The 23,762-nt window shown below is 43.3% G+C and overlaps 1 protein-coding gene across 2 annotated transcripts in view; it reads left to right on the top strand.

Moving 5' to 3' along the window:
* Positions 1 to 23,762, top strand: part of SV2B (synaptic vesicle glycoprotein 2B) — a 141,225-nt gene that overhangs the window by 64,097 nt on the left and 53,366 nt on the right. For both annotated transcript variants that reach the window (XM_006110835.5, XM_006110836.5), the window contains exon 2: positions 15,932 to 16,849. In XM_006110835.5, the coding sequence (XP_006110897.3) occupies positions 16,309 to 16,849 (541 nt within the window). In that variant the 5' untranslated portion in view covers positions 15,932 to 16,308. The remainder of the gene's footprint in view (positions 1 to 15,931; positions 16,850 to 23,762) is intronic.

Raw genomic sequence — 23,762 nt, forward strand, 5'->3', positions numbered from 1 at the left:
CTCCCGTCAGCCAAGAAAAATGAGACACAGAACTGGATGGGTAACATAGTCATGTCCAAAGATCTTGACCTTATGTGACAAGATACATGTTGTGTAAATATTTGATGAAGTTGTGTCATGACCTCAAGTCATGTGACATGCAAAATAAATACCAGATCATCACAACATGGTTATTTTGTGGTTTTTCAGAAATGCTTTTCACCAGTGACAAAGTAGATTTCCCCTTCATCTCAAACACAAATTGCACGGACAATGCTAAGAAAGTTCATATACATGAGCTTGATTTCTTGAAGGAAAAGCATGGAAGATGCTAGAAGATGGGCCAAATGTGGGGAAGTTCTGATCTAGATCCAAAGTTTGGGGGAGTTCAGACCTGGCATTTTGATGTAGACCCATCTCTAAAAGCTCATGATGTCTAGACTTACATTCTGGCTAAAGCCAATGCAAGAAACTGAAGCACAAATTCCTCACTGGACCCAGTGGGTTTGAGAGGGGACTAAGAGAAATAAAAGGGGACATCTTTTTTAAAAGTATATGCTGTCTAACTATTAACTTCTGTCATGATGCCTGATCAGGGAACGCCAGTGATTCCAAATCAGGGAATCAGCATGACTCCATTGTCCTGAACAAAGCTATGTTGATTTACAGCAGCTAAGGATCTGGCCCAATGTCATCATATTAGAAAATCTCAAAGTGCTCTGCTTCATTGTTGCCATGCAATCTGTTTGTTTGATGATGTGGGTGAAATACGGACTGCATGACTGAAAACCCACCACCAAAGAGATGGGATCTATTTAGAAAAAGCCAGGAAGAAACCCCTCACAGTTCAAGCGATTTACATGGACTGATTTTTTTTCCTCACTAGCTTCCTATGAATGTGTTTTAATAACATATGGTCTAGTAAAATGTTCTTGTCCTCCGTATGTATATTATCCCAACTGGTTCTGGCAGTGAAAAACAGAAGACAGGCAGGAGTTTGATTTTGAAGAGGTAGTGCAGATTAAGGGCTCAGTTCTAATGAGGATGGGTTGAGGATATAATGCTCAGATACAAAGTTTGGAGCTCATGTTATTGCTAAGCAACAGGGATTGCTCTTTCCACTGTTTATGTATCAATGATTTCCCAAGAGCTTTCATTTTCATTTCATTTTCATTGGTCCTGCCTAGAGCAGGGGGCTGGACTTGATGACCTTCTGAGGTCTCTTCCAGTTCTATGATTTTCCCCTTTACAGTTCCCCACATGTCCAGTCCCTTCCCTCCATGCACCAAACGTCTTGGTCTCCTCCCTCCCAGTCTCTCTCTCTCTGTCCCTCTAACCATTTCAGATGTTCCCTTAGCCTTCTCCTCCTTTCTTGATTTCTGATTCCCGTTCCCGCCATTCTCCACTTATCAGCAGGCTAGTACTTCCTCTTTCCTGTCTGTCATCACATTCTCCAGATCTTGCCACTTTTCCCCTCTATATTTTGGCCAGGAATTCATCCTTGCCCTCTGCCTATCTGGCTGAAATCCTTGTCAATGCCTTGATCATGTCCTGCTTTGCCCCATCTTTTCCTAACCTTTTCCTTTCCAATCTATCCAGACCACCAGTGCTAAAATCCTCTTCTTCGCTTGGTGCTCTGAACCATATCACCTCCATCTTCAAAGCCTCTTCACTAGTTTCCTGCTGCCTTCTGCATCAAATTCATTCTCTCCTCCAAACCTCCACACAAACTTTTCTTTCTTTATATCTCTGCTCTTTTATCTTGCTGCCCACCTCACTGTGTACCCTTTCCCCCTGTGCTCCATATGCCTTGGAATCCTGTCTTCTTCTGCTGCACCAAGCACCTCTTCATTCCTATCCCACCAGGAATCATGCTTTGTCTATGAAGCCAATCAAGGATGAAAAGTCACTGTTTCATTAACAATCCACTTCCTCCCCACCCCACATCTTAGTACTGATTGGTAATAAACCCACATGAGTTTGAGAAGGGTAAAAATCTGTGAATTTTCAATGTTCATCTTGTTTTTCTCCTCCTAAGGCCCTTTTATGTAAAGGAGCTGAGCAGTTTTCCTCCTGGATATTGCTCAGTTCTTCTGCAGATTTTACAGATATTGAGTTTTGTGCATGTGTCTTCAAAAGGTGGTCAGGGCATTAGAAGGCCTGGCCTCATTTACATAGTGGGTGTGGTGTTATTTACACATCAGGAGGCATGTCAATCACTTGCAACTCTGTAGAATGTAGGACTGATTTTGACTTTTCTTATGCTCTCCTAGAATACTTTTCTGTTGCCAGCAGACCTAACTGCTGCTTACAGAATAGCACTGGCTACATTGGATTAAATCCTGAGGACATTACTCAATCAGATTCCTGATCCTCCCAGGGAATATGAACACTGCAGGGGTAATGCAGTCCCTGGGAGTGAGAATGTGCCCCATATTTCTTTCACCATGGGCAAGAAAGGGAATGCATGTAACTTTCTATGGTTGGTACTAAAGAATGGATGAGGAAGCCATGTTAGGAGCTGGATATGGATTAGGATTAGGTGAAGATTCAGGGTTTCTGAGGCCAAATTTGGTGGTGCTGCTACCACTCACGCTGTGCTTTCAAGAAATTGGTCTGCAATAAGATATGAATCCAACTTCTTTTCTACCAGACATGCTCAAATTTGAAGGGCTTTCACTTTTAGGGTTCAGTTATGGGTCATCTGTAGCTAGAAAGAGGAGTCAGTCTGGTTTGTAGGCTTTGATGGTGGTGAGTCTAAAGGCATTAATTGGGGGTTATCTTCCCAAAGGCAGAACCAGCCTTTCCTACAAACCACTAGGTTTTTTTTCAAGTGCTGTGTTTGCACAAATCCTAAGTCTTTCTTTCAAAGCAAACCTGCTTGTTCAAAAGTCACCTTCAGAGTTTCCAGACTGAAAAGACGAAAGGCTATAAATATCTCCTTAAAGGCCAGTAAAAAGACTCCTCTCTACCCTACTCCCTTTAGTAAAGCCCCTTTTGACATAATCCTTACACTGGACCATATATTGCCCCTGAATCCAGGAGAGGTTACATAGATAGAGATGAGGGCAGAGTCTTGGCTACTTGCAAAACAGGGGCCTGAGTGAACTGAAAAGAAAAATCATACAGTGCACACAAGAGGGTAAAAAGTGGGTTTCTTTTTATTCTAGCAAAATAAAATAAATTTCCTGAGGCATTATGAAAGTCCTTTGAAAATTACTGGGTTTCAAGTGAGATAAAAAAGTAACATTCAGAATAATAACCAAGATACATTAATTCTGCCGTGTTTTCCTGTTCCCTGGGCAAAATAGTTCATGAGAATTATGCAACAGAGGATTTCCCCCCAGCTATGAATTGCTTGGTATTTCCCAAGGCCCCTTCTGAAACTAAGATGGTGCAGGTCATTCATCAAAGTTGGTCAGGAACATTTTTACATGAGTGAATAAAGCGAGCAGACAAAAATCCATATGAAATAATTAAGTTCTGTAGAGAGAAAATGGAGAAGAGGAAAGTGTGTTTCAGGTACACATGCCTGTTGTGGTCTTCCAGGGTGAGCTAGAACGTTTACACACAGCATGTGGAAGAGAACCCCTGAAACATAGAGAGAGTATTTGAGTGTAAGAGAGAGAAAGAGAAAATGGTGGAATGGGGTCTGAAGAATTTAGCATCATGAGCTTGGGCTAGCAGCATTACTCCCGAGGGATGGAATGTGACCGTTCTGTGAGTTGTTCCAATTAAACCTTTTTACTACACTGTCACGCATTCTTCATGTGCTACATTTTACAGAGAAAATGACTTCATTTCAATGGGTCTGCTGAGTGTGTCCCTCCAAAGACAGAGGAAGGGTGGTCTTGTGGTTAAACCCTGGGATTGAGGCTCGGGAGGTCTGGCTTCAATTCGCAGCTCTGACATGGACTTTCTGTGCAGCTGTGAGCACATTGTTCCACCCTTCTGGGGATCTGTTCTCCTGATGGGAAATGGGGACAATAGCGTGATGGGGTGAGGTCATAGAAGATCCTTTGGGGGTGCTTCCTGGAGTGCCGACAAAGGTACTGACATTTGCCCTCTTCCTCTTTGGGGCTTCTCACTACCTTGTCTTGCTGGGCCAGCCCACCTGGTCTCCTCCAGCCAAGGCACAGAGCTGAGATCACAGCCCCTCTCCCATCCCACGAGGAGCAATACAGACAATGAAATTCTTCAGGTCCAAGGAAAATGCAGTTTTGGACCCAGCTTCTTGGGATACCACTTCCCACATGGATGGCATCAGAATCCCAAATGAACTATTTAGGTAAGTCCCCTTTAACAATGAAAGGGGGAATGTACACACTGATTGCTCCCCAAGGTAACAATTATTTTCACTGGGCTTGATAGTGAATAAAAGTGATTTTATTAAGTACAAGCAGTAGGATTAAGTAGTTGTGAGAACAGGCAGAACAATGTTGATTACAAATTTAAAATAACAGAAAATGCTTAGCTAATTCGAGCACTAAAACCTCAGTACACACTTATTACAAACTCACCCTAAAATGGTTCTTATTCCAGCTAAGCTTCAAACCAGGGAAGTTCCTCTCCCTGGGGTCTCTGGTTCACATTCTTGGGAGTGCCATGCCAGCCAAAGACCAAGAAATTGCTAGCTTTCCATTGTTTTAGATTCCACCTTTGGGTGAGAATTCTGTTTCTACATTCCACCCTTACATGGAAAAATCACAGCTGGTCAGAGCCTACCAGTTGGGAGAGGGATGTCACATGACTTCCTAGAGCCAATCACTGCTAAGACTTATGGGTCAAAAGAGGCTGTTCAAAATTGACCAGACCTTGAGGAAAACACCCTTGATGGCTTGCCTTTGCCCTTTTAAAAACATAAACCATTCCATACTCCATATATCTAATGTTACACCCAAGAATGATACATTCACAAAATAAGATATACAGACCCAGCAGATTATGACATTAAGGTTGATAGGTTATAGGAGACAATTTGTGCCACATGTCTTTGAGTTATGCATATTTGTGCCCATAAGTCCATTTTGTAAAGCATGGGGTGGGGATCCATCACAAATAGTGCTTCCTTTCCTGCCTCGGTCTGTTTAGGCTGCTAGCTCTTTTGCTGTGGACTGCCTCTCACTGTGTCTATGGACTGGGCATCCATGTCTCCTCATCCCCATTACTAATGGCATTTGAGCATCTCACAAGCTTTGTAACACGTTTCTTCTCACAACATCCCCGCTGTGAGGTAGCAAAGTACTAATATCTCCATTTTACAAATGGAGAGCGAAAGCTCAGAGACACTAAGGACCAGATCAAAGGTATTTTGAAGCCTAATGCCCCTTGATGTCAATACTTTTGAGGAGTTGGGTCTAAAAGACTTGCTCAAGGTCATGGCAGGCATTTATGTCAGAGTAGAGAACTGAACGTGGTCTTCTCAGTTCTCAAGCTAATGCCCCCAACCAGTAGACCATCTTCCTGCCACACTCATACATCTTTACTGCACCCTTCTTCCGCAAAAGCTCATATAAAGGAAGCACGGAGTAGACTATCGCCATGCTTCATTTGCATAATTAGGGTCCAATAGGGGCCATTTTTGCGCAAGAGGCTTTTGTGCAAAACAGAGCTGTGTAGATGGCTCCATTTTGCTCAAAACCCCCTCTTGTACAAGACCCATTCTTCCTGAAAAAATAAGGAAGAACGGCTCTTGTGCAGGAGGGGGTTTGTGCAAAAAGGAGCCGTCTATACAGCTCCTTTTCTCGCAAAAGCCTCTTGTGCAAAAATGGCCCCTAATTAATTATGCAAATGAAGTGCAGCAATATGCTAATCTGCACTTCATTTGTATAGGGCTTTGCTCAAGAAGGAAGCAGTATAGATGTAGCCTCAGGTACTAGTCCACTGCTCACTCTCCCTTAGCTCCTCTGGACAATAAGGGTCCTCTAAATACAGGATCCCTGAAATCCAAGATATTGTCCAATGGGAGGTGCTCAGCATCTCTCAGAATCTGGTCCCAAGTTAATATAAATGGCTTCATTAACTGCATTCACATGAATAGTCGCATTGAGGCTGGAATATCAGAAAAACATAGTGACACAGCTCCCCCTCTCCTAGTCAAAGAGAAGAATTTCTTCCCCTGCTTGCTGTACAACCTGCTCTGTGAATGCAGTCTCCTTATGGCCGCTGTAGGATTTGGGCTTCTTCCCAATGCTGTCAGCAGAAAGCAGCTCTGGAGGCGGGGAAGGGGTGGACGCTTTGCTGAAAGAGCTGTCCTTCAGGCAGAATTCTAAACTGAGCTGCCATCTGTTTCTGGGGATTATGCTGGTGCTTGCTAAAGATCCTGTGACAATATTTCTGCATCTCTCTCCCTGCCCCGCAGCATCTCTCTCCCTATGTCCTGTTTGGGCAGAAAAGGAAAAGCATCTGAATTTCTACTTTCAGGTTTAGTCTCCCTCTCTAGAGGTGTGCATGCGCTTATGTTTGTGCACATGTGCATGCATGCGCATACACACATTTGCTTTTCAGCTCTGCTCTCAGGACAGGGAAATATAGATCTCCTCTTCCTGTCCATTCATTCTGTCATCCAGGCTGTCTTGGATCTTTCTTTCTTAGGAATCTGCCAATCTGCCAAGAGGGATTTCCCCAAAACCTACTTTTTTTTTAACCTATGGCTACCAGGGTTGCCAGGTAGCCGGTATTGGCCCGGACAGTCTGGTATTTGTGGCCTCTGTCTGGTAAAAAAAACCCCAGAAAATACTGGATATGTAAAATGTCCAGTATTTTCTGTTTTTCTTGGATGGAAGGCCACTTGGGACAATCTTCACCTGCCAGGTCTGGCGAGTGGCGAGCGAGGGGATTTAAAGGCATGGTGCCTCTTTTTTTTTTTTCCTCAACCAATTTTTTTCCCCTGCCATGTTCGGTATTTTTTATGAAAGTATCTGGCAACCCTAATTGGCTACAGGATGAAGTGGGGAAGGAAGCATTAGATATTTGGTGAGTCAGGGTGCATCTACACAGCACTGTTATTTCGAGATAACTAGTATTATTTTGAAATAACAATGCAAGTATCTACACGCCATTCTGTTATTTCAAAATAATTTCAAAATAATGGGCGGCTTATTCTGAAATCTGTAAACCTCATTCTATAAGGAATAATGCCTATTCCAAAATAGCTATTTTGAAATAAGGCATGTGTAGATGCTCCACTGCTGCTATTTCAAAATAATGTCTCACTAGGGCCATTGTAAGTAATTCCTCCCCAGTGCTTCCTGGGGCTCTAAACTGAGCTAGCACATCTACATTCGGGAAGTCTGCCTCAGAATAATTTTGAGGCTTCCCTGCAGTGTAGACGTGCTATTTCAAAATAAGATATTTCTGAATAACTATTCTGGAATAGCTTATTTTGAAATAAGCATGGAGTGTAGATGTACCCCAAGGGTACGTCTAAACTACATGGCTCCGTCAACAGAGCCATGTAGATTAGTGTACTCAAAAAAGGAAATGACTTGGCATTTAAATAATTGCCTCTTCATTTACATCAAAATGGCTGCCGCGCTGTGCTGATCAGCTGTTTGGCGGTACAGCGCAGAAGTCTGGACTCTCCGCGGTCAACAAGGGAAGCCCTTATTAACTGCCCCGGTAAACCTCATTCCACGAGGCATAACGGGGCGGTCGTCAAGAGAAGCCCTTGTCGACCGCAGAGCATCCAGACTACCGCGCTGTGCCACCAAACAGCTCATCGGCACAGTGCGGCAGCCATTTTGATGTAAATGAAGTGGCGATTATTTAAATTGCCACTTCATTTTCCTATGTCTAGAAACCTCATCTACATGGCTCTGTCAATGGAGCCATGTAGTCTAGACTTACCCTATGAGACTAGAAAAAACAAGACAGCAGGACAGCCCACAGAAAAGGTCCTATCGGTAACACCATTTACTCTTAACATGTGAGCACAGATTCTTATATGTGTCACATTGATATAAATTGCAGAGTACAAATCAGAAAGCATCTTGCTAAGAGGATAAGTAGGCAACATTTGATCACTGATGAAGTAGCTCCTGGATGTGCTGTAATGTAGTGTAGGGTTGGGGGAGTAGTATGCAGAGGAGGGGTAATTTCATAGTCAGTCATAGCAAGCAGAGGCAGGATATAATGAAGGATTCACTTTGTGTAGACCCAAGACAAGGGGATGGTACGTAGTGTTGGGTGGGGAGGTAACTGGAGGGTAAATACTAAACAGACTATAGAGAGAAGGTTATTGTGGAGTATAGCTTAGAGGGCGAATAGTGTGCAGAAGAGAGGTGTACACAGATGAGCAGAAAATAACATCTCAGGTACAAGGTTCCCTAGAGTACCTGTCCCTAAGGCTGAATTTATTGTAAAAAAAACCCAGTTCCCAAACAAGAGCAAATAAACTAAACTCAAGATACTGGTACTAACTCCCAGCCTTTCCGAGCACCCACTGACTGAAAGGAGAAAGGACACACCTTCCCCTTTCACATCCCTTCCTGGCTATTGAGAAACACACCTTCCCTGCACTGGGGCTTCTCTGAGCCTGGATTTTCCTTTCTGCTGACTCTACCCAAAAGGCAGAAACCCTTCTCTCTGGTTTCCTGTAGGTTATATGCTTACACCCGGTCATGTATCCTGTGATTACAGCTCTCAGTCTGAAAGCCCCAGTGCTGTTAACAGACACACGAGAATGTGTATATATACTTCAAACCCCCAGTGTCCTGTTACAAGGGGTCCTTGTAGAGGGTCCCATGCTGAGACCCTTTCAGTGAGTCAGACTTAGTCATATAGCTACTCAATGGGACAACTTGTGTGAGTAAATGCACTTGAGCTTGGATAAGGTCGCACAACTTTCTAGTGCTCACACTATGTCTACACTGCCTCTTTTTTGAAGAAGAGGCAATGCAAATGAAGCGCTCATTAGCAACTTCTCATGCTTCATTTGCATATTCTCATCTGATGCTTTTTGTGGAAGAGGTTTTTGCGCAAGAACCTGTAAATCTCATTTTTTGAGGAATAATTGTTCTTGCACAAAAGGGTATTTTTGCGCAAAACAGATCCATCTACACTGCTTTTATTTGTGCAAAACCCTCTCCCACAAAAAGCATTGGAAGAGAATATGTAAATGAAGTGTGAGAAGTTGCTAATGAGTGCTTCATTTGCATTGCCTTTTCCGCAAAAAAGAGGCAGTGTAGATGGAGCCTCAGTCTCAGAAAGTGCTTGGTAAGTGGGGTAGCTAAAAGTGGTAATTGTAGCACTACCATTTACAATTGTGGTATTGCTAAGAGACTTGGGTGACGAGTGCTATAGAAAAACTTGAGAGCAATAGATATGTTAGCTAGTAGCAAGGGGGTAACTGAAGGATAAATAATGTAGAGGCTGTGTCTACACTGCACCCCTTTTCTGGAAAAGGGATGCAGATTAGACAAGTCAGAATTGCAAATGCAGCGGGGGATTTAAATATCCCCTGCTGCATTTGCATGAACATGGCTGCCGCTTTTTTCCAGCTTGGGGCTTTGCTGGAGAAAAGCGCCAGTCTAAACGGGATCTTTCGGAAAATAAAGCCTTTTCTGAAAGAACCCTTATTCCTCTTAAAATCAGCAATAAGGGATCTTTCGGAAAAGGCTTTATTTTCCGAAAGATCCCGTCTAGACTGGTGCTTTTCTCCGGCAAAGCCCCGAGCCAAAAAAAAGCGGCAGCCATGTTCATGCAAATGCAGCGGGGGATATTTAAATCCCCCGCTGCATTTGCAATTCCGACTTGTCTAATCTGCATCCCTTTTCCGGAAAAGGGGTGCAGTGTAGACACAGCCAGAGAGTATATAGAGACAGAGGGTAATGTCAGGGTATGTATCATAGAAGTACTGGGAAATTCCAAAGTAAGTTAGAATTGCGTTTAGCTTTGCCCTGATGATGTATTTGCTGCTGGACATGAAAGACTCTCAATGGCATAACCTCTGAAGGGCTGTTCTACGGGTGTTTATTCTGGTTGAGCTGAGAGCAGTCACTGAAATCACTGAAATGACAACGACTCCTTCCCTCATGGGATAGTCTCATGGCTCAGCATCTCCTCCAGGGACAGAGTGAAACAAGAAGCTGCTAATGTGACTCTTGACAGCCAGATGCTTAGAATACCTGGGTCGAGAGAATAACTATTTCAGAATAGGTGTTATTCCTTGTAAAATGAGGGTTACAAAATCCGGAATAAGGTGCCCGCTGTGTATTATTATTATTTTGAAATAATGCTGCTGTGTAGACATGCCCTTAGTGAGCAGAGGAAATATATGATGCCCCAATATTGTCTCTGTCCTCACATTCATGGAAACCAATAACTGGTCTTGAAAGTGCATGGCCAGTACCGTGTGACAGAGAAGGATTCATAAGGGGAATACAATATTGGCAGCAGATGCTGGCTCGCCATACGTTAGAGCAGTGGTTTTCAAACTTTTTTTTCTCGTGACCCTGTTGAAGAAAATTGTTGGTGCCCATGACCCAACATAATTTGACTAGGGTGTGGGCTCCAGGGTGGGGCTGAGGATGAGAACTTTAGGCTATGGGAGGGAGGCTGGAGCTGGGGTAGCAGATGCTTACCTTGAATGGCTCATAGACTTTAAGGTCAGAAGGGACCATTATGATCATCATGGCTCCCAGTCAGAGGTGCAGCTGGGGTGCTAAGGCAGCTTCCTACCTCTTCTGGAACCGCAGACCACGCTGCACCCCAGAAACAGCCAACAGCAGGTTCCCAGCCAATGGGAATGCGGAGCTAGTGCTCAGGGCAGGAGCAGTGTATGGAACTCTGTGTGCTCTCCCTCCCCACTTAAGAGCCGGGCCTGTTTCTGGATGCTTCTGGGACACAGAGCAGTCTGTGGTGCTGGGACAGGCAGGGAGCTGCCTTAGCACCCCCACTGGTCACTTGATCACCCTGCAGCCGTGAGACCCAGTGCATCACTGGGGGGAGGGATAGCTCAGTGGTTTGAGTGTTGGCCCCCCTAAACCTAGGGTTGTGAGTTCAATTCTTGCAGAATCCATTTAGGGATTTGGGACAAAAATTTGTCAGGGATGGTACTTGGTCCTGCTGTGAAGGCAGGGAACTGGACTTGATGACCATTCAAGGTCCCTTCCAGTTCTAGGAGACAGGCAATCTCCATTAATTTGACATTCCACAACCCAGTACTGGATCAGGACCCATAGTTTGAAAACCACAGAGTATTGTGCAGGCTGCAGTATGAGAGACAGAGCAAATGTCTGTGTGACAGAGCATTCTCGGCAGGGCAAGACCCCTCCCAGGAGGGTGCGCTCTGAAAGAGTACATGCTGCCTTACTCCATGCCCTAGCAGAGGAGAGTGCATGCTACTAGAGTCAGTGGGAATGTCTCAGCTGGGTGTAACTACAATCTGTAGAACAGCTGCAAAATGAAGGAAAAGACAAGGGCTATGGTATAGCTATGAAGTAAGATGGGCCCATGGGCCACTACTGTTAACCATCCAGATCAGACTCAGTACAGCCAACAGCCCTGCAAAATATGAATCCCAAAGCTTTTTAACTGCCCAGCTCAGGGTTATATAGTTCACATTCACACTTCACCATCTGATGCTATCATTAGCCTGTAGGGCTGGTCAGAGAGCGGTATTAACTCCCTGCATTCTGTACAGCACCCTGGATGCAAGTGGTGTCAGATAGTAGGAACAATGTTCACCTGGCAGGCAGATGGTCCGGATGCACAAATAGGCCTTCTTCATCTCTGTCGCCTGTGATTCTGGGTGATGCACAGAATCCTCAGTTCATGTCTAGGTATAAAGGCCCAGCTTTTTAATAGAAATCAGGCACCTTGGGCCCAAATTCTGCTGCTCATTTGGGATCTTAAAGTCTGTTGCTCATCTGCACTCTTGAAAAGCTTGTAGAAAGCTGAACAATTCCCCTTCACAGCAATCAGCAGGGAGCAATGTCTTGTTTCCGGAAAAGAAAGTGGCAACTGTCCAGGTCACTTTCTTTGATTTGACAGGCTGAGACTGGCGCGGTCACTTTGAACCCTAACCTGTCCACAAATACCATTTAAACAATTCAACAGCAGGGTCTAATGTTCTTCAGGATTCTTTGTACCAGCACAGCTTATTCCCGTTTAAAACTCCCTCCTTTCTCCTTTTTAGATTTAGAAGAAAATATTCTCCGTGGAAGTACAGTTTTACTTCCTGAAACAGAATGATGTCCACCCGTAGAACTTTCATATAATGGAAAAAGTTAGTTCGTAAGTGAGATGGATTTTAGGACTCTAAAAGAGTCTGGGAATTTAACCCACACTGGCAGCCCTTCAGCGATGAAACACTAGATGCAAAAATATGAAATGCCTCCTTTAGCTGTCAGTGTATTAATTTCTTTGCATAGGAGCACATCCAGAGTGGATGAAAATGCTTCTCTTTATTGCCACATGCTCTAAAGTCACTGGATCTTTTTGACTTGAAAGGCTTGCCTCTATCTGGGAGGGTGGGGGGGGGAGGTTGCTTATTGATTGATTTTTCACAGTCCTAGAAAATAGCCCTATTGCCTTTTTAACCTAATGGAAAATATATGGGGTGACTCAGCAAAAAGAATGGACATGGGAAATGTGCTTAATGCAGCGACAAATGTCCTGGGAGCTAAAGCAAAGATAGATACTCTTACTGCACCCATGGAGGAAGCCTGATCCTGCACCCCATGAAGAATAAGCAGCCAGTGTATATGCTGTACTTTTAACAAAACATATACTGTGGACTGCACATGTTGGTGAGAAGGAGCAGAAAGACTGAGCTCAGCATTCTGACCTCTCTCATGCCGAAAGATTCTTATTTTCTATATTCCTTATACTGTAAGTGGCCCCTATTCATGTTTGGATTCTGCCTGACTGGGGGTAGTGCAGAATTGATTGCACTTAAAACCACTCTCAAGTTTTGTACTTGAGGATAGTGAGACACGTTCATTCCCAGCATGGTGAAGGCCCTGCTCACACCTTCTTCCTTCGTCTCCTTTGGAGCACTCTGCTTCCCCACTTTACTAGGGGAAGGCAGCTCCCCATCTCTCTCTTCCTCCCTTCTATTCCCATGCTAATGCAGTCCCTTAAACAGCACTGAATCCTAGAAATGAAGGATGCTTGCAAGCTAGTAGGTCATGTCACGTATACCCCTGCTGGATTATCCACCACAGAATACTCTCCAGCACTAAATGTGGGGACAAGCTTTATTCAGTACTTAGTATAGAGCAGCTGCTTTGTTTCAAGACACAAGAGTTAAACCACTAGTGCATCAATGACTGGCTGATTCTTGGGTTAGCAGGGGCCAGGGGGTATAAACGCACCTGTGCAGTGGTAGAGACTCAGTTATTGGAGCCTTATTGGCACACCTCCCAGGACATGATGTTATTACCTGCTGCCGGGAAAGCTTGTGATGCCACTTAGAGAGAAATCATAGATCAAAGTTAATGTAGCTTTGAAGGGAGATCTTACTTGGCATACCACAAATATGGCAATTCTGTTGGAAACAGTAGTAATGGCAGTATATTGGGACCTGCCTCTTCCAAATTATATGTGCATGAGCAGCAAGATGGTGCCTCCCAGTTATAAGGTTATGTCTACTCTACCAGGTTATTTTGAAATAATAACTCCAGAAATAATAGCAGGAGTTGTTATTTCAAAATAACAATCTTGGTACTGTGGATGCTCCACTTCTTATTTCAAAATAAGGGTAGACATGCCCTTAGTAGGCTCGGCTCCATAAGCAGGTTAGAAGAGTGGTGCTCTAGATGAGCTAGACAGGAGATCTGTTAGGGCACGTCCACACAGCAGGGCTAAAGCTGAAATAAGCTACATAACTTGAGCTACGTCAATTGTGTAGCTTAAGTTGAAAAAGCTTATTTTGGCTTTTGGCGCTGTCTACATAGCAGGAAGTCCAAGGAAGAGCACTCTTCCTCTGACTTCCCTTACTCCTGTAAAATGAGGTTTACAGGAGTTAGAGTAAGAAGTCCTCCAGCTCAACATTATTTTCACATTATGTGCACACAATTCTGATGATATGCAGTAAAATCAGCATTGTCTAATGCTCTAAAGAGAGCTACTCATGTCACATTCTAGGATAAAGCATTGCAGTCAAAGCAGCATTGACAATATCATTTTGTTTACAACAGATTCTGCTGGTACAGATTCCCAATCCTGATTCCCAGTCCTGAACCTAGTCATAAGATATGAGTAGTCATAGATAAATAGTCATAGTTATTCCGAAATAACACTGGTGTGTAGATGTACCCATAGAGGATGCCGGAGCAAAAGCTGTTTTACTCTGAATGAAACTCCTGATTCCATTGTAAACATTATGCAACAGGACTCACGGGGCTTTGCATAAACACATGGAACTGTTCAGAGGATTCCCATTCATACTCAAGGACAGTCTTTTCAATGTAGTATAGGAAGACCTTGCTGTACCAGCAGAATCTGTTGTAATCAAAATGATATTTTAAATACTGCTTTGACTGCAATGCTTTTTCCCAGAATGTAACATGAGTGGCTCTCTTCAGAGCATTTCACAATGTTGATTTTACTGAATTTCCTATCAGAATTGTGTGCACATAATTTCATTTTTATGGCATTTGCACAGTGCCCACATGATGGAAATAATACTGTGAAGTGGAGCGGTGGCATTGTTATGTTGAATATCGCCTTTATGTGTCATACAACTGTACACACACACACACACAAATACAGAGGCTACGTCTAGACTGGCCCCAAATTCCGGAAAAGGGATGCAAATCAGGTAAGTCAGCATAGGGAAATCCGCGGGGGATTTAAATATCCCCCCCGGATTTAAATAAACATGTCCGCCGCTTTTTTTCCGGCTTTTCCCCAAGCTGGAAAAAAAGCGGCAGACATGTTTATTTAAATCCACGGGGGATATTTAAATCCCCCGCAGATTTCCCTATGCTGACTTACCTGATTTGCATCCCTTTTCTGGAATTTGGGGCCAGTCTAGACGTAGCCAGAGTGTACATAAGTGTATGTTTACATATACACACACAATAATAGAATTCACAGGTTACAGATGTAGATAGATATGGCAGTTAATGGTTCATTCTTAATTTTATTTTTATTAGTACCTGAAAGACAATCAAATGCCAAATCTGTATAGCATCTCTTATAGTATGAATGTACTGTATATAGCAACTGATGCCTTTTATCAAAAACTTTGTTTTCAGCTATGTGTAATAACAGGAAATGACACAAGAGAGCTAACTAGTTGAAATCCACTTGAAAAATAATTGAATACAGGGGTCCAAAATTTGAGGATGTTTATAAATGATTTGGCTTCACTCAGTTTTTTCCCCCCGAAAAGGGTCATGATTCCATTTTAACTTAATTTGTTGCTGACTGAGAAAACTTTTCTTCCAGTGGCTGTTAGAAATTGAATAAATGGGGTATGGGTGGGTGGGAAAATTATTTCTCTCTGCACACGCTGCATCTGTCAAGTCTTTTTGTCCAGATGGGGATACATTTAAAAAAATCCATAAAATAAAATTACCTCTGTGATCTGAATTAAAAACCAAAAAGCAAAGCTGAGTTTTTCTTTCATTAAGATAACGAGTGCCTAAGTATCATGAAGGCTGGGCTCCAAGTAGGCAGACATATTTCTCTAGTGCCTTAAAGGCACTGATCAATCAGCACCACTCAAGACCATTATGTCCTCTATGGAAACCAATGCTGTGGACTTCTAGGAATACGTGTCAGGCACAATTTGGGACATCAGTACTGTATTGTAATTATGGTCTCTCTGCCATATGATAGCTTTTAAATGCCCCCCATTTATAAGGTGTAATAACAGTCTCTGAATATTCTATCTCCTTCCAGATACAAATGAGTGTATTAGGAAAGTTGTCTATTTCATTCTCTGCCTTTCTCCTCTCAATTCAATATCGTCTCATTGCTGTTTCTCTTTCTTTCTCAGGGAATGACTGTCATCCTCACAATGGATCAGAGTAAAGAAGAACCTGCCAAGTCTTCCTAGCTCCTGATTGTACAAAGTTACGGATCTCTCACGTATCATTGGTCAACACTCCAAACTACACCTTCCTTCCTACTGAAAGAAGCAAGTCAACAACATCTAGCTCAAACCTGAAACATTATCAAAAGCTTTGTAAGAAACTCTATCCTGAAAGTTTACAGCCATTCTCTTTGTGAGCTCATTGCACTGAGCATCAGGTCAATTTCTAATCAGAGGGAAGTTATGTTTGTGTAGCTGGTGTTAGAGACTGCACAAATCAGTAAGCACACTCATATATTAGAAAATATACACACACAACACTATACTGTGTATAGAACTATATGCTCAGAATGGATAATCGACATAGAAACAGTGCAAATCTGTATCAAGGAGCAAAGGACATAGCCAGAGAGATGAACCAGGTGTCCGATGACTACAGGTATCAGGATGGCAACTATGACCCTTATGCCCCCACCGATGGCTATTACCATGATGGGAATGAGCCTGCCCAAGAAGAGGATGCCCAGAGTGATGCCACAGAAGGCCACGATGAAGACGACGAGGTCTACGATGGAGAGTACCAGGGCATCCCTCACCCAGATGACATGAAGTCCAAACAGAAGAAGAAAGCCCCTGCCATGGTTGATGAGTTTAGAGACAAGGCTGAGCTCATAGCAGAGCGGATGGAGGATGAGGAGCAGCTGGCTCACCAGTATGAGAACATCATTGAGGAGTGTGGCCATGGGCGCTTCCAGTGGACACTCTTCTTTGTTTTAGGCTTGGCACTGATGGCGGACGGGGTGGAGGTGTTTGTGGTTGGCTTCGTTCTGCCCAGCGCAGAGAAGGATATGTGCTTGTCCAGCTCCAACAAAGGGATGCTAGGTAAGTGCCCCTGAACAGCCTTCCTTCAGACATTATGCAACTGAGATGGATCTAAGCATAGCTTATTCCATAGGGAATAAGATCCTCCCCATTGTCCCCATCCTGATTCACACTTGTGGGGCTGAGGATGGCTGGCAGGAGCTGCTTCCAGAGCCTGTCCATGCCATTTCATGTGCTTATGAGCAATATATGACAGCGTCACATCCATACCCAGCCTCTGAATGTACCGTGCCTCTCACAGCTCAGGACAAATCTGACACCTGAATTCCCCCCACCAGGAAGGCTTGTCTGCAGTTTCCAGAGAACAGTTTCATTTACACAAACAAATTGGGCTTATGTAAAGGACAAACATGCATGCAAGTTAGAGGAGGCCTGAGCAACCTGGGCAAGCTTACTTCTCCCATGAAGTCTAGTGAGCATTAATCAGTCATCAAAGAGAATGGTTTGGTATCAAGTCCAACTTGTGTCCAGTGAGTGCAATGTAAACCCGCCTTGCATTGTGTCTCTCTTTGCACCGAAAGCTCCTTGACTGAAAGGATTCTGCTTCTTCATTGTTATGGTGCAAGTGGACTAGGAGACTCATCTGAAATAACTACATGCTGATCTATAAGGGCTTTGTTCTGCACTCCTTACGCAGCTACAATGCCCACCAAAATCAATGGGAATTTCAGCTGCGTAAGAAACGCAGGGCTTAGTTCTATTCGACTTAACACTCACAGAACTAGGAAACTCTGTGTGTGAACTAGCTTTTCCTTTTTCCCATTCAGAGCCAAAGGTGACTGCAGCTCAAATCTATTCCTGGTACATGGGAAGATTTCATTTTCTCATCCTTTACTTCCCCCTACACCTCAGTATTCCTCAGCTTCTGAACTTAGGCTTCGGCATTGATTTGCAAGCCATCCATTGTCTCCCCTGATGCTGCCCTTCTTGCTAATGCTCTTCTCTTTGTCCAGACTCCATGTCTTTTTTACCCAAAGTCCTAATTAGCAGAGAAGCTGTGCAGTCATTTCCCTTCAGACAACAGATTAGTTTGCTAATGGGTATTGGGTCAAAAGTATCCTATGGAGGGTTCCTCCTAAATCTGTGGAATGCATTTAATGTCCCACATGAGATTAAAGAGTCATCCTATAACAATACCCACTTCGTTTCACTCCTGTGCTGTTTCCTTGGGCATTAAACAAAGATTTATTTCTTTTAACAGAGGTTGAAGTTGCACAGATCACTTTGGATAAAATAACTTTTTCCTGAAAATCTTAATCCAAATAAGGTATACTTTCCCAAGCCCCTGGGAGTCCAGGCTTGTCTGATAATGATATCCAGTCGAGCAAAAGTAAAGGAGGCTTACAAGACAAATGAAGCAGCCGCTGGCATATCTGAACTAGAAGGGGAATGGTTGGGTATTCTGTGCATCCATAATGGCAGTGGGGAAAGCTCCAGGGCTTGAAGTTCATGTCTGGGTCTGTGATCCCAGCCAGTTTACCCCAACTGAAACCAACCTTAAAGTTTGGACCAGATTCTGACCACTGGCTCCATACCCCTTATGTCTTTTCAGCAGTACACAAGGAACAGATAGCTGACCTTATAAGGACTTCTCTGATATGTATAATTTAGCTCAAGGCCATCTTTCTCTCCCCTACCTAGGTCCTGTACTAAAAGCACATCAGCTGGCCATGGGAGTGGGCGTCTTTCCTTCCCTCCTTCCTTCCTTCTAGTTTTCTAGGGCCAAAAGAAATCAGGATCAGATTTTCAAAGGAGATCAGGATTCAGCAGCTCTATTGAGATACTTCCAGCCAGACTTTCAACATATTGGATGGTGAGAACCTTTGAACAGATGGCCATTCATTTTGTTGCCTTTTGAAAATCTGACCCTATAAATGTGTATCTTGGTGGAGCTCAGTGTAACATGAACCAGAGTCAAAAACACTGATATGTTCCTCCCAAGTATTTCTGACCCAATGAGAGGTAGAGAGTACCAAAAGTCTCATGTGGAAGCTTGTTCTTCTGGGTTTTTTCCAATCCAATACTTAATTGACTCAGTATTCACAGAGGGGGTATGTCTACACTACCACCCTAGTTCGAACTAGGGTGGTAATGTAGTCAACCGGAGTTGCAAATGAAGCCCAGGATTTGAATTTCCCGGGCTTCATTTGCATCTTTCCGGGCGCCCCCATTTTTAAATGTCCGCTAGTTCGGACTCAGTGCCGCGCGGCTACATGCAGCACGGACTAGGTAGTTCGGACTAGGCTTCCTATTCCGAACTACCGTTACTCCTTGTGAAACGAGGAGTAACAGTAGTTCGGAATAGGAAGCCTAGTCCGAACTACCTAGTCCGTGCCGCGTGTAGCCGCGCGGTACGGAGTCCGAACTAGCGGACATTTAAAAATGGCGGCGCCCGGCAAGATGCAAATGAAGCCTGGGAAATTCAAATCCCAGGCTTCATTTGCAACTCCTGTTGACTATATTACCACCCTAGTTCGAACTAGGGTGGTAGTGTAGACATACCCAGGGTGTGCTAGACTACATGGCTCCGTCGACAGAGCCATGTAAACTAGTTTACCCAACATAGTCAATGAAGCGAGGATTTAAATAAGCCCCGCTTCATTTAAAAATATGGCCCCTGCGCTGGGCCGACAATCAGCTGATCCAGCACAGTGCGGCAGTCTAGATGTGGATCGATCTACAAGGGAAGCCTTTGTTGACCGCTGCCTTATGCCTCGTGAAATGAGATTTACAGGAGCGGTCGAAAAGGCTTCCCTTATCGACTGATCCGCGTCTAGACTGCCGCACTGTGCTGGATTAGGTGATTGTCGGCACAGCGCAGCGGCAATTTTTATTTTAATGAAACAGGGATTATTTAAATCCCCCCTTCATTGACTATGTCGGGTAAACTAGTTTACATGGCTCTGTCGACAGAGCCATGTAGTCTAGACACACCCAGAGTATAGATGAGCTTTGGATATGCATGCCCACCTTTTGAATGTTTATCTAATCACAGCTTACAGACCACATCAAATTCATCTTTCTGAAAATGTTAACGAAGGGGAATGGCATTCCTACTAATTGCTTCTCAGTAGGAGCTCTCCTCAACATTAGAATCAAAGAACACTAGAACTGGAAGTGTCCAGTCCCCTGCCCTCATGGCTGGATCTAGTACCATTTAAACCATCCCTGATAGATGATCTATCTAACCTGCTCTTAAATATCTCCAGATATGGAGATTCCACAACCTCCCTAGGCAACTTATACCAGTGGTTAACCACCCTGACAGTTAGAGCGACGAGGAGTCCTGTGGCACCTTATAGACTAACTGAAGTGTAGGAGCATAAGCCCACTTCTAGCCTCATCCTCCTTGATTGGATCCACCTGGTCATCTCCAGCCTGATCCTGGCCTGCATATTTATTCCTGCCTCTGGAAATTTCCACTACATGCATCTGACGAAGTGGGTCTTTGAAGTGTAGGAGCATAAGCTTTCGTGGGCAAAGACCCACTTCGTCAGATGCATGTAGTGGAAATTTCCAGAGGCAGGAATAAATATGCAGGCCAGGATCAGGCTGGAGATGACCAGGTGGATCCAATCAAGGAGGATGAGGCTAGAAGTGGGCCTCATCCTCCTTGATTGGATCCACCTGGTCATCTCCAGCCTGATCCTGGCCTGCATATTTATTCCTGCCTCTGGAAATTTCCACTACATGCATCTGACGAAGTGGGTCTTTGCCCACGAAAGCTTATGCTCCTACACTTCAGTTAGTCTATAAGGTGCCACAGGACTCCTCGTCGCTTTTGCAGATTCAGACTAACACGGCTACCCCTCTGATACCTGACAGTTAGGAAGTTTTTCCTAATGTCCAACCTAAACCTCCCTTGCTGCAGTTTAAGCCCATTGCTTCTTGTCCTAACATTAGAAGGAGCCTTTTTAGAACTTGGTTTTGCAGACCTCTCTCCACCCCTCTTTCCTGGTGGTTTTGGAAGTCACATATTGGAGTTTGTGGTACCTTAATGACTAACAGATGATGAGGGCATAAACTTTTGTGGGTAAAACCCACTTCATCAGCTGTATTGGAGTGGAATACAGGGTTAATGATGTTAATCAAGTCAGGGTGGAAGTGGCTCATTCATAACTTTTGGTGTGAAAATATGAATATCAAAAGAAGAGAAATTGCCTTTGTAGTGTGTTAACCAGTTAAGATCCTTATTCAGTCCTAAATTGGTTGTAATGAATTTGCAAATGGACTTCAGTTCAGCTGTTTCCCTTTGTAATTGGGGTTTGAAATTATTTTGTAGAAGGATGGCTACTTTCAAATCCATAAGTTTATGCTCTAATAAATCTCTAAAGTGCCACAGGACTCCTTGTTATGTTTGTAGATGCAGACTAATGTGGATACCCCTCAGATTTTGGAGTTTGTATTTAGAACTTGAAGCATATTAGGAAGAGCCAGGGCAGCTGAGCTGAGAACTCAGACAGGGAGGAGCAGGGGAAAGCAGGCTACACTCATGGGGTATTTTCCTAAGTGCTAGTAGTTGCTGTGGGATAGGAATAGGTTCTCAAATCCAGGACATTTTTTAAATAAAAAAGTTTAGGCTAATATATTCTCAGCCGTCAGTGGTTTCCCTTTTGTAGCAAGCTTAATGCATATAGGAGGAGTCGGCTTGGATCCTAGGGCTCTGAGGTAAAGCTGTGTGAAAAGGAATTGTGCTAAGTATGGCTTAAAAAGCTCTTAGCCTGCTGAGACGTGCAGGAGTATGAATACTCACTGACTCAAATACCATTCTGTTCAAAAGGGTTCTGAACCCTGGGTGTTGGATTTCTCCTTTTTTGAGTAGCCAGGAAGGCATGGCATATTAAAGTGGGCACCAATGGGGCTTATCTCCTTAAGAGGAGAATTACAATGGTGCTAATGGTGGGTACAAAAAAAATCAGCTTCCTCAGACCCTTTCCTGGCTCAATTTCCTTGCCCACACACCAACTATTCAAAAAAAAGAGACCGAAGTCAAACCTATTGCAGAAGCCCAGAGCTTCTGACGGTGCTCATTTCCTTGTGGGTATTCCAGTTCTTTGATGTTCTAGGGGTTGTACTCTTGCAAATTAGTCTTGTTAACACTCAGGGTTCAATGATACTTACAGACTGATTTGTCAGAATAATGGTAGCAATCAAAGAGCTCTTTTGGCTCAATCTGTGCCTAATGTGCAGTGATAATCTGCAAGAGTGGGTCTGTGTAATATGAGCAGAGGTTTTATTAGAGTGGGCATGGCTTTCACTCAAATTACCATGGCCCCAGGGTCATTATATACACTTGAATTACTATCCCTTACCTGTTTTCCATACAAATAAAATCAGCACACGGATTCATATGTGTTCTCTGTTGACTGTTCTTCTAGTTATATTTTTGATATGGAAACAGGATGAGGTCATTCCAGACAGACCTAGGGTTGCTTCCAGGCAGCTGCTAATGTTTGCACATATGAACATATCGCTCCTTCTCTTGGGCATAGGTAGAAGAGAAAGGGCAAGTGAAAAATAAAGAGGGGAAATAGTCAAACCATTTAAGAAGAGAAGAGAGACAAATTGCAAGAGCTAAAAGTGGTGCTGCCTCACGACCAAATTAGTGAACTTTGGCTTTTACTGGAAGGAAGTTTTGCAATTCAAAAGATCTCACAAAACTAAGTGAGTGGGCAACAAGATAGCAAATGAAATTTAATGTTGATAAAAGTAAAGTAATGCACATTGGAAAAACAATCCCAGCTATACATACAAAATGATGGGAACTAATTTAGCTATAACTACTCAAGGGAGAGATCTTGGAGTCACTGTGGATAGTTTTCTGAAAACACCCACACACTGTGCAATGGCAGTCAAAAAAGCAAATGGAATGTGAGGAATCATTTAAAAAGGCATAGCGAATAAGACAGAGAATTTCTTATTGCCTCTGCATAAAACCATGGTATGCCCACATCTTGAATACTGTGTATGGATGTGGTTGCCTCATCTTAAAAAAGATATATTGGCAGTGCAAAAGGTTCAGAAAAGGGCAACAAAAATGACTAGGGATTTGGAACTGGTGCCATATGAAGAGAAATTAAAAAGACTAGGAATTTTCATCTTAGAAAAGAGGAGACTAAGGAAGGATATGATTAAGGTCTATAAAATCATGACTGGTATGGAAAAGTGAATAAGGAAAAGTTATTTACTTGTTCCCAAAACATAAGAACTTGGGATCATCAAATGAAATTAATAGGTAGCAGGTTTAAAACAAACAAAAGTAAATTTTTCTTTATGCAGTGCACAACCTGTGAAACTCCTTGCCAGAGGATGTTGTGAAGCCCAGGACTTTAACATGGTTAAAAATAGAACTAGATACATTCATGGAGGTTAGGTCCATCAATGGCCATTAGCTAGGATGGGTAAGAATGGTGTCCTAGCCTCTTGTTTGTCAGAGGCTGGAAATGGTTGACAGGAGAAGGATCATTTGACATTTCCCTGATCTGTTTATTCCCCCGGGACATCTGGCATTGGTCACTGTCAGAAGACAGGATATTGGGCTAGATGGACGTTTGGTCTGACCTAGTATGTTCTTATTAAGTCCTGATGTCTTGCATGTTTCCCCCTCTGCCCCTATCATAATAAATAGAAAATGTAACAAAATCAGTCAGTTTGAGTAAAAGCTACCAACAAACAAATGTCCATAGAGTTTCTTGAAATGTAAGAAATCAATGGGACACCTTTTACATTTCATAAAACATTTTAATTTTGTGCAGAAAATAAACAGTTCTACTTTAGATGCAAATTTACAGCTGTTTTAATCCAGTTATTTCTATGGTAAAGAACAAGTATTTGGGGTTTTCCCTTGATGTGAAATGTTATTTCAAAGATGAATTCTAGGGAAATTAAAAACCCATACCCATATCAGTGAATA

Source organism: Pelodiscus sinensis, chromosome 14, assembly GCF_052426305.1.
Source record: "Pelodiscus sinensis isolate ZL-2025 chromosome 14, ASM5242630v1, whole genome shotgun sequence".
NCBI classification, from domain to species: Eukaryota; Metazoa; Chordata; order Testudines; family Trionychidae; genus Pelodiscus; species Pelodiscus sinensis.